Source organism: Perca fluviatilis, chromosome 18 (assembly GCF_010015445.1).
Source record: "Perca fluviatilis chromosome 18, GENO_Pfluv_1.0, whole genome shotgun sequence".
Taxonomy (NCBI): Eukaryota; Metazoa; Chordata; class Actinopteri; order Perciformes; family Percidae; genus Perca; species Perca fluviatilis.
Window position 1 is genome coordinate 9167349 of NC_053129.1, and position 12234 is coordinate 9179582.

General features: G+C 42.9%; 1 protein-coding gene across 4 annotated transcripts in view; it reads right to left on the minus strand.

Moving 5' to 3' along the window:
- disp1 (dispatched homolog 1 (Drosophila)) overlaps positions 1 to 12234 on the minus strand; it is a 133180-nt gene that overhangs the window by 12325 nt on the left and 108621 nt on the right. For all 4 annotated transcript variants that reach the window (XM_039781916.1, XM_039781915.1, XM_039781917.1 and 1 more), the window contains 2 exons: positions 1992 to 2021; positions 806 to 929 (listed from right to left, as the gene is read on the minus strand). In XM_039781916.1, the coding sequence (XP_039637850.1) occupies positions 806 to 929; positions 1992 to 2021 (154 nt within the window). The remainder of the gene's footprint in view (positions 1 to 805; positions 930 to 1991; positions 2022 to 12234) is intronic.

Consider the following 12234-nt stretch of genomic DNA (forward strand, 5'->3'; position numbering starts at 1 on the left):
ATAGGTGTGTTTTGGGCGTAACATGCAATAAACCAAACAGAATGTCATCTCCCATTCCCTTTAAAAGCCAGGTGCGAGCACAAGAAGTAGAGGAGAGCGACTAAGCAAGGTGTGATTTCTGATTCCTGTTTTTGTTGTTTGTTTTCTTTTCTTGCGACCGCAGAGGGTGGGGGGTGGGAGAGGGTTGTTATTCTTGTTCAATTGTGTTTGTATGTTCAAAAATATAAAACAAAAACAAAAAAAAAGCCAGGTGCGTTTGTATCTTGGCGCATGAAGGCGGATTTGCACCCTAATATTTTTATTTGTAATCTTTTGCATGTTTGTTCCTGCTGCGCTTCCCTGTGTGTGTGTGTGTGTGTGTGTGTGTGTGTGTGTGTGTGTGTAACAAGCATTGTGTGTGCGCGCTGTGCACGAGCCTAGGAGCATTTTACTAATGCGCTGTTAAAATAACAATGAAATGCTGCGCTATAGACTTTACACCAGGTCAATGGCGCGATCACGTCCCGCTGCCTCAACATAGCAATACGCCAAGAATGCACCTGAACACACCTCCCTGTAAGACCAGCACGCCCATGGGCGCAAAGATGGGCGCAGGTGCATTTGCTATTTATACGATGTGGGCGCTGGATGGGAAATTGACAACTGCATTGGTCTTGAACTAGCATAAGACACTTGCGTCAGGCTTTGCGCTGCGCCGGGGGGCAAAAATTCCTCTATGCAGGAAAAACCCTGTGTTCAGGTCTGGGGGAGGCTCGTTATGTGGAAGCGTTGTGTTAACGGGAGACCATCGTGGGGCTGTCCTCACCAGCAGTGGGTCTGAGAAATCCGGCAGGTCAGGCACCAGGATGCCCACCAGGGCACACACCACGATGAGCACTGTGCACACACCCAGCACCACCACTGGCCAATCGGCTATCAGCTCAGCATAGCTGGAAACAAGAAAGAGACGTTAAGTTAGTGAACAAAGTGATGACAGCTTACTCAAAGTTGTTGAGATTGAGACGAATGTTAAAGGGTAACTTTCAACCTGGACCCGATTTTCCCATGTTTCTGTGTCTAAGGGACTTCCAACAATCTTTGAAATTGGTCCAGTGTTAAGCAAGACCGCTGCAGAAACAAGCTACAATGCAACGTTAATGGGCAGGTACGCCCCTTCACGGCTGCCGGTTACAGCGTTCTCGCTCAATACTGGGCCAATTTCAAAGATTTTTGTTCACCATAGTCACTTAGACACCAATGCATGGGAAAAAGGGTCCAGGTTGAAACAAAAAAAATACGAAATGACCCTTTAATTCCAAACAGTATACGCCTACAATTATGTAATAAAGAAAGAGAAACCGAAGACAAAAAATGGATTGGCCACTACATGACCAAAATTGATAAATGTTATGCTTTGATTTAGCAAATTCCCTATTACTTAGCGAGTAGAATCCATGAGACGGCACACGATCGCCATTTGGCTGATGAGTCATTAAAATTGGTGAGAAAGGGATCTTGTCCAAAATTCTTACAGTTGAAGGAAAAAGGGGACAAAAGAAGGAAATGGAAAATGTTAAGATACAGCCTACACCATCTTTGCTCCGTTTAAGGCATTTGCTTGATTAGAAATAGTGTTAGTAGCCATCTGTTGGTGTGTATACCGAGAGTCTCATGCAAAACTCATAAGACTTGGGATTTTGCTCCCTGAAAGCCCTGAAAAATATGTAATCCTCTATTAAACAGTCTCCTGGATTAGGTTTGAGACAGCAGAGTTTACTGCAGTGGAACATAGTGATAAGGAGATCCAAGCTGCCTGTTAACAGAGGCCAGGTACAGACAGAGACGCATGACTCCCATCCTTAACTCTCATGACTCACTACTGAGGAATGACGGCTCCACGGGAGCACTGATGGATAGATGACACAAAGAAAAAGGGAGGATGAGGAGGAGGAGGAGAGAGTTTTCCAATCCAGAACATCAACACAAGCGAAACAGTTTTTGGCAGATCTCACCTTTTGGGGAATCGAAAGGGCCTTGGAGGGCTGAAAAACAAAAAGAGGAAGATAAATCAGGCTTACATTTTGAAGTCAAAAGCAACAGCCGATAAAAAAACTTTTGGGCAAGAGTGGACATATATATATATATATATTTTTTTCCAGAATCCCGTCTTGATTTTCTGACTGAACCCAAACCAAATCTGAATGGGATGTCAGCTTGAACATATGAACCTGAACCCATGAAGCTACATGAGAACTGCACTACAAGCCCACAGAAACCTGTTATATCTAGTCTTATCAATCACACAAAGACACACATTTATATTATATATTTATATGTTGTATCCAGGGCTTGACATTAGCACCCGCAAACCCGCCAATTGCGGGGAGATTTCGGCAGTGGCGGGTAACACAGTCACTCTCACTAGCCGCCTTGGCTAGTGAGCGGGATGGGATGCCTTTATATTGTAACACTGGTGGCTGGAGTAGCCTACTGTGCCAGCGCCCGACACAGGAACACAGCTGTGACCCAGCGTGCAGCGAGAGCGGCAGCCCACGGCCGGAGTACGATGGCCCGTCCGGCACATCAGACCAGCAAGCCGCTGCAATTCCTTAAAATATCCCCCAGAGCTCCGTTAGGCGCGCGCATGCGACATGGCAGGCCGAGACAACAGTTGTGCGTCTGTACAGGTCATAGACTGTGTATGGTAATGGTTTGTAGAAGAAGTACAGAGAGAGCTCGCAGCAGGACTATTTTGCAGGACATCTGGTCTGTGTGCTCAGCTTCCCGTCAGCGAGGGCGCGGGCCAGCTGCTTAGTGACACGCCAGCGCTCTCCACACCCCTGCACTACCTAGCCTATGCATTAGAAGCTACTCTTTTATGTCTGTGTCAATTCAATTCAATGTTCAATTTGTTCAATAAAAGAATGTTGGAGATGACTTCCTTTCATTTGTTTTAAAATCAACAAGCAGTTTGGTGCAGTTTAGCAGAAACACTGAAAGCAGCAGAAATGCAGAACTGAGTACACCTAAATATCAGTTTATCATTTCTAAGTAATATCGTTGTCATATTCAACAACGTTATCGCATACCGCATATTTTCCTCATATTCTGCAGCCCTAATATGAAGCCATCAGCTGCTCAGGATCTATCTGGACTTCTGGACAGCTCCTCCTGGGAGCGGTGGGGAAGCGTCCGGTATGCCGGGAGCAGCAAACGCCCCGGGCGGAGGGGAAGAGGAGGGAAGAAGAGGAAGGGAGAGAATCAGATATGGCCACCTGATCACAGCGGGGCCGCAGGGTATAAATGATATGGGCTAGAGGGGTCAGGGGGGGGGGGGTGAGAACTAGTGTATGTGGAGAGAATACAGAGGGAGGAGAATGACAAGGAGCCAATAGATACTGTGATGGGGAATTGTTGGGTCTTTAATTAAGTCAATTATAGAGTGTGGTCTAGACCTACTCTAGCTGCAAAGTGTCTTGAGATAACTCTTTGATGATGATTATGATTATGATTTGATACTATAAATAAAATTGAATTGAATAGTACTAGCCGTCCTTTGATGCTCAATTATAGGTATTTTCAATGGTGGAAGTTTTTAAGTTGACAAGGTAGAGGAGAAAGTAGAATAGATTCTTCACTTCACTGTGATGGCATTAATTAAAACACGAAGACCCGCCCATCCTTGGATTAGAATGGACAAACTTGGCCAGAAAAGACATTTGTACGGATAAATGGTCTGCTTTATTATAAAAACATCAATATAGCCCTGACTAAAAGCTAAAAAAAAAATGTTTAGTACATTTCTCACCATAGAAAAAGTGGCCTTAATTTATCACAGAGGAACAGGAAGTGAGTTCTGAGGTCGGCCTCTGCTGCAGCCAATCAGGTCATCAGCACACAGGACATTAGTGCTGTGATTTAAGCAATCTGGCCAGAGGGCCCAGAGAGGTTGTTGTCGTATTTTTGCCCGCTTTGCCGTCAAAGTCAAATCTGCGGAATGTTATAATTAGTGGTAATGGGAGGCACAAATGAACTGGAGCTATTGGTGAGAATTTTACTCCACGGGGGTGGGGGTTAGGAAAGCTGTAAATCCCTTTAAAAGTTTCACTGGACACATTAATAGGACAGCCAGATGTAAAGTGGCAAACAGACACAAACATTGCTATTCTAGAGATACATATGTAATATATATATATATATATATATATATATATATATATATATATATATATATATATATATATATATGTATATATATATATATATGAAAAGCTTACTTGATAACATTATTGATTAGAATCTGGTTTTGTATTCTAGGAGACTTGTTCATGTTCACAAATATTGAATTATTCTTGTTTATGAAAACATGACATGAAACATGAGTTCTTCCGTAAGTGACCTTTGACCTGGTTTAAAGCAAGAATGCCTAATGAAAACCACATTTCCCTGTCCTTCTTTGAACTAGTAGCCAAGGGGGGAAAAAAATCTGTATTGCTAATGTAATTCTTTTCTCTGTGCTCCGTCTCTGTCTCTTGGCTTTCCATGTAGGGCCATGAACTGCGGACCTGGCCCAAATATATGGCCCAAAAATGGAAGAGACGAGTTTACTGGGAAATAGTTGGAATGAATTCCCAAAAGTGCTTTCAGGCATTATCTATTTGTCTACTGAAGGTCTGTTTTGAATTTTGGTCCGCAGCGCTCCAATATGAATCCATTTCAGCCAATTGGAAAGATGCGGCGCAGCATACCTGAGCCGAACCATTTGGCCGCAGAATGTTTAACGACAAAGATGAATAGATCAAGAATCCATCAAGTCTACAGCAATAACTTTACAACCGTTCTCATAAAACCCAGGTGACTTCTTCGTAGCCATTGTAGGAGATGAATTCAGATCTTGAATTCAACTCCTAAAAGAGACTTTTATCTTGGTCTCAATGCCTTTAGTCCATTAAACAAAGAAAGACACAAAGGATAGAACACCATCAGACCTTGGGAATAAATTCAAAAATGGTAAATAAAAACACCAGAGATGGGTGGTGGGCGGTTAGCAATAGGGCTGCACGATATGAGGAAAACATACGATAATGTTGTTGAATATTGCAGTAACGATATAACAGATATTAAAGTGAACTCAGTTCTGCATTTCTGCTGCTTTCAGTATTCTAACAAATTGCTTTTTGAATTTAAAACGAATGGAAGGAAATCATTTCCAACATTCTTTTACTGAACACATTGAACAGTGAATTGAATATAAAAAAGGCACCACTGGAAATGAATGACAGTTACATTATAAAGTGCAGTTTTCTGCTGATATTTTCTTTCAACTAAACACACTTTCGCGATATGCCGCAGCCTTTCGCGCATCGGTTTATGCGCCAGTTGATATTGCGACGACGATAAAAAAAAACAAAAAAAAACTATATATTGTGTAGCCCTAGTTAGCAACAGAGAGAGGTAGTGTTGACTAGGGCTGCAGCTATCGATTCTTTTTGTAATCGATTAATCTAGCACTTTATCGATCGATTAATCGATTACATTTTTTTTGCGTTTTTTAACAACCAAAACTAGGGAAAAAAGCAACATTTTTGGAAAAAAAGCAACATTTTTATGGCCTGCATTGCTTACAATATCATCTCTCAAAAAACTAAAACATATTAAGTGCATTTAAGTGCCATATTACATTGTTTTTAAAGATTTTTCTTTTCCCAAATGATATCAACCTCAAACTAAGGCATACATTAAACATACACAAACATTACATTAAGTTGTGCAACTTAACTTTCAGAACTACAAGTTTCAACCTGAGACTGATCTGTATATACAGTAGGCCTATATGTAAATATTAGTTATACTCAACCTATTTTCATTTATATATTTGATTATAATGTCACACAGCTCTGTTACACTTATGCTATTAGATCGTTGATCAGCTGTTTCTCCGTGGAGGAGAGAGAGAGAGAGAGAGAGAGAGAGAGAGAGAGAGAGAGAGAGAGAGAGAGAGAGATGCGCAACAATCAGCTGTATTTCCAAAGTTACAGTCAATGCGTCAGCTCTTTAGATCAGATCGTGGTCACCTCTACGTATTTTCTTGTCTTTGATTTTGGTAGTTGTTGTGTTTGGTGTAGTTTCATCGTCCATATGACTCTGTGATCTACTTTTGTCCTCTTCGTGGAATGGATGATTAAGTTAGACTCCATGTTTTCTGTTGAGATGCTAAAGCACTGACGTCGTGCTATTATCGTGGTAAGCTAGTTTGATTTTGCAGTAGACACACTGTACAAAGTTTTAGTTCTAATTACGTTTGAACCGATTCCAAACTTTGGACACTTTCTGTCGTTTTCTCCAGCCTGTCTCTTAGCCCCTCGCTATTTACGCTCTGGCATGTGTCGCCAGCAGCAGACTGATGTGTGACATGCGTCTGGTGTGCGACAGTAATAATGCTCCGTGCGGAAACACCGTCCGTCAGCATATAACGTTGGTAACATTGATTTAACGAAGCTTCGAGGCAAGTCATTTTGCATCGAGGATTTTTTCTAATCGAATTATTCGAGGAATCGTTTCAGCCCTAGTGTTGACTGATGATCACAGAGGCTCTACATTCAGCTGGATGACAACCCACCGCGTCAGGTTTCCTCCCCAACTCTCGGATCACTTCTACTCATGGCGCGTAAAAAAAAAAAAAAGAAGAACTTGAAATACAGACCTCGCTCTCTACATCCAACTTTCTATCTCTTCTGTCTCTCTTTCCCTGGCTTCTGCCCGCTCTCTTATTTTCTTTCCCTTTTCCCCCGGCCCTGACTAACCTTTCAGTGTTATTCTATTTTACCAGAGGGAGAGTGTTTCAGGATCACTGGGCTAATTAATAAGGTAAACACAGACCGCCAGCCGCTCACTCAGCACTGTGCTGACAGAGCTGAGAAACAGAGAGGCAGTCGGGGACTGTTATGGGGAGTGGGGGTAAGCTCTCTCTCTGTGTGTGTGTGTGTGTGTGTGTGTGTGTGTGTGTGTGTGTGTGTGTGTGAGGGTAAGCTCTCTCTGTGTGTGTGTCTGTGTGTGTGTGTGTGTGTGTGTGTGTGTGTGTGTGCGCGCGATTTGTGGTGGTCTGAGATTTCACTCTAAGATATTCAGCTATGTATGATTTAGAGCTGCAAAGAGTAGTGCTAGAAAGTACCGATGTTGACAGTACGATTGAGAAAGAGGCAAAAGTGTTTATAACATTTGGGATAAGGCTACAGTGTGTGTGGTGTGTGTGTGGGGGGAGGGTGGCCATGCGGTGGCAGAAACTCACTGAAGATGGAATGGGGCGGTATGCGGTACCAGGAGGACGGGACAGCAGCTGCCTGCCAAAACCCACATAAAACAAGCCGTCAAACGGAGTATTGAGGCTGTTGGTATATGTGAACATATCAGTGACAAACGTGTGTATGGAGTGAAAGATGTGTGTGTACTAGGGCTGCACAATCAGGGCTCCAGACTGCGACCAAATGGCATTTTGCGACCGTTTTTTGAGACAGTGTGAGTATTTTTTTTTTTTACAAGTACTCAACCTGTGTGTGTGACCTGCAAATTTGAAGACTCTTTCAATTTTTTTTTTTTTATGTTGAAAAAGGAGGAGAGAATGAGTCTGCCAGAGTTGGCCAATGTGTGTGAGAGGGGGAGGGTCCGTGAGTAATGAGGCAACTGCATAACGCTGTGATATACACTTGTGTGTCTCCCTTTCGTGGCGTCACGCTCATCGTCCGCACATGCTGTGGCGCAGCGCTGTTGTTACCATGTTTCCGTGAAAACCATGATTTTGCAGTCAAAAATACATTTACATCCTTTTATGTTGCTAAAGACCGTACACTGGCGAGGAAAATGCTGCGCAGTGGTAACCGATAAGGAGTTAGCCTTCCTCTCTTTATCCCACTTTGTTTATGGTCTTAACCCGGCTTGCGTGCACTTCCGGTCGACAGAGCTGCGTTGATAGACCTCGGCAGTGTTGTATTTGGCCTCGACACAGAATCGACCGCATTTTTAAGCACTTTTTATTTTACTATATCTCATATCTCTTTACATAAATATTTTTTTTCTACTACTATGGGCTAACAGTTAACATAGAAACGATCAGACATACATTTAAATGCCCTCTGTAAATGCTGCCCTGCTGGTAGGGGCAGTTATTTACAACTTGACCTACTTTCACTTAAGTACGGTGCAGTAAAGTCAATCAGATGTCTGTGATCTGCGTAACGACAGTACAGTGGGACGTTTGCCTTCAACAGAGCGACAGTAATAACCTGACATACCATCATTGCTGAGTTTAAACTACATCCTCAGTTATGTTTGCACTGAATAACGCATTCAATAAACAGAAACATAACTCTTGCAGCGCACATGAACAGATGCGCAATATTACTTCACACATTACAATAGCACCCTCGTGAATTAGCCTACTGTTGCTAACGTACATTCATAAATCCTGCATAACATCGTCCTGTACCTACAGGACCTCAGACTGACTTATTGATGCACGCACAGAGTAGTGTCGACAAAGTTAGTCCAATGAAGGAAGAAAGGAAAGTGTGATAGCGTTCCACGTGAACGCTTTTTTCTCTCTCGCTCAAGACCGCTGTGTCCAACGTTACTAGAAGGTAGAGCGCTCGCTAGTATAACTGATAGGAGAGAGAGAGAGAGAGAGAGAGAGAGAGAGAGAGAGAGAGAGAGAGAGAGAGAATGTATCACTACAGCCAATCCAGTCTGCTCAAAGCGATGGTCTTTTTCACAAATAGGTTGCACGTAAGGGGGGAAAAGTAGCTTCCACTTAAGGAGCCCTATCTTGCACCCTGTCTTTGCTAGTTTAAGAACGACGCACTTGTCAATTTCCGGTCCAGCGCCCGCGACTAGGTGTGTCTGACAGGGTGGGGGGCGTGGCATCACGATGGTGTCTCTCCATCGTGATGTCGGCCAGCCATCACGATGATATCGTCTATTTGCACAACCCTTTTTTAAATTCAACAAATTGGCACGCCTCAACCAGGTGAGCCACCAGGGCGCTCCCAGGCGCATTATTTGCGTGCAGAAAATGTCCTCCTTTATTCATTCGGATTCATTTTTCTTCTTAAATTCCCCTTCTTCTTTTTTCAAAAATAAAAATATCTGTCAAGTTTTAGGTATTTTCAAAGGTCAAGGTCTTACGGAAGTTGTTTGAAATGTTAAGCCCCAAAAAAAGAACTTACACCAGATCTGATATTGTGAATCTTCCTTTTAAAATGAATAAAAAGCAGGGAACATTTAATGTTGAGGTGGCTATTTCTTCGTTGTGACTAAATGTGACCATACTTGCCAATGAATGCGCACGAGTCTGTATGTGTGTGTTGTTGTACAGGAGTGTGTATGTGTGCCGGTGGGGTTCAGGGTGAGGGCTGGGGGTGGGGGGGGAGGGTTAACTCTCAACAGACGGGCGGGTAAATACTTCATGAACAAGGCCTTCAAGTTGGAGCAGGACCAATTAGTGTCAACCGTCAGGCTGCTGGGCCCGCCTCGGCCTGATTAGTGCCTCGCTGGAACGCTGCACACAATTAGAGGCTCGACCTAGCCGTGAAATAGCTCCAGACTACCAGCGCTGGAAAGGCAGAAAGACACTGCACTGTGCCTGATAAGTAGGCTTGTGTGTGTATATTTATACAAAAGGCTCTTATGGCTAAAGCAGCATACTGAGCGGGGTATTAACAATCCCCCAAAGAGAGCCTAAGTGTACGATAGGATGACATTAATATAACCGTAAATATTAAATACACGCAAAAGGGAGTAGGGGATAAAACTAAATCAGTGTTAACTGCTTGTGAAGTAGAGACAGTTCAGTAAACACATATACGAATATGGACTCTTAAAGTTTGCCTATATTCACATGCAGACAATAAAAGTCTAAATAGGGCCTTTTAAGTAGCATGCAACATTTGGGTTGTCTAACAAAAAGGCCTGAAAACGAATGAGGATAAAATTAGAGGAGCAGCGGTTCTGTAAACAAGCAATGAAATCCATCAGCGTAAACTCTTGTAAACCCATAACTCAATACACGGGGACGGCTTTTAACAGTGGACCGCACTAGCCTCGAAAAAAAATGGGACAGGAAAGAAATGAACAAAAAGAAATCTTAAAATCGAATTTCTCAGAGGAAACCAAATCTGAAGGCCCAATGTTGCATCAGGACGCAGATATACAAGTGTGGACGTCCTGAGGTACATGAACTGCAGCAGTTAACGCAGTGTGATTCACGGGGCATCACGTTTCTAATGGGCCTCCAATAAACACTGGAACAGGCCTGTGCCGTTTAAACACAACGTTTAAAAATGGAGGTCAGCCGGGGACACGCTCCTCTCATTATCAGCAGAGACACAGAGACATTGGACATTTCATGGCAGCACGAGTGTAGTAACGGCCATGTGGATGTTCTATTATGCATTTCTTTACATCTTTGTAAGCATATGGCACCACGTATATGATCAGCCACGTCTGGATGTTACATTGTTAGTATGAAGAATATATCGGGGCATGATATTTAAATTACGATCGTTTCCAGCCTCTGCATTTATCAATGTACGACCATTCTTACGCTCCGATTGGTGCGATACGAACGTTTCATGAATCACACGAGAAGCCTGTCGTAAGATGATTTCTGCGCTCATATCTGCGCTGGTTTCTACGTTAGGTTGATAAATGAGGGCCTCTGTGTTTTCATGTCTGCATGTGTGTGTGTGTGTGTCCACTGGTGAGCATGGCCTTTTTTTTGGCTGCACCTGCCATTCCCCTGAATTCTTGGAGGTGAAATACGGGCGCACACAAATTCCAGGCATACAGGATTTCAGCACTGTAGCCAATAGTTACAAGCTGTCAGTCAGTGTGACGTGTTTATTATGGCTGCTCCTCGCCTCGTCTTTAGGACTTTTAAGCTCACAAACCGGGAGCAGAGCACACGCAAGGATGTGCAGCAGCTGGGTTAGGGTTCGAAAGCGCCCGGAAGATCTTCACATGACAAGAGTGTGTGTTTGTGTGTGTTTTTTTTTTTAAGTGTTCCAGGGCAAGAAACTCATTTGGGATCCTATGCTATTAAAACGTTTACCATTAATGTGATGAGTACAAATTAGGGCTGGGACGGTATGCTTTTGTCCCGATTCAATTCTTTCGCGATACATGGGTGCCGATTCCATTTGTAATGCGATTTTCATTTATTGCAATTCTACAAGTATTGAGGACTGTGATTTTCTTTTCCTTCTTTAAGAAAAACTAAAGTTGAATAATACACTTCTAGAGGCAATAGATCATGAGACATTTCTAAAAACTAATTGTATTCTAAGAAGAATGTGCATCACATGTCAGTCAGTCAGTCTGACATTTATTTCATATGTAAATAAGTACATAACATGGATTTTCTGCTTTTGGTCTGTTTTGCTGGAAACAGATATGATGTAGTCGCCGTCAGTTGAACCGTATAGCCTGAAAATATGTGGGTGAATCATTGGTAAAATAAAGAAATAAAAAAATATCGATGGAAAAGAATCTAATTCCCCCCACGTACAAATATTCTACTCCAAGTCAAATTATAGTCTATGACAGGTGGGGAGTGCCAGCAGGAGTCTCCGTTCCAGATGAATGAATGTGTCTGGCCAGAACATCCAAATCCAGAAATCCTTCTAAAACCTGCCAACCTTACCCTGCGTGGTTGGGTGTAACTGTAAGCAGGCCGACATTAGGTGGCTATGTGTGGCCAGTGAGAACAGCTGGGTTACTTAGAAGACCTCCAGAGGTGGAACCAATGGGTTCCAGCTGCTGCTGCACCAAAGATCCATCGGCTTCCTCCCACAGGCGTCTGTTAATACTGCCGGCTAAAAAAAAAAAATAGAAGTCCGACAGACACGAAGACAACGGCCATGGAGCAGGGATCCCGATCGAACACGGTCACTGACCCGTGGAAGTTTCTCCTCCACATTGAGTTCCCCTTTTAAAGCTAAGGCACCTTATTCGAATAAGATGAGTCACTTAGCTAACATTTAACTAAAAGGTCCGTGTAAGCCGAGTGCGAGACGATTCAGCCACAGATCATTAGGCTTGGGCATGGTTTTTGATTTTAACAATTCTGATTCAAATTCTGGATTCTTCCTTTCGATTCTCTATTCCAAATCTTTGAGGGGTGGAGTTGAAATGGGTCACGTGCTTATTTCACAGATGAGAGCAACATTTTTATTTTGGTTCAATGGTGATTTTTTACCGGGCTTT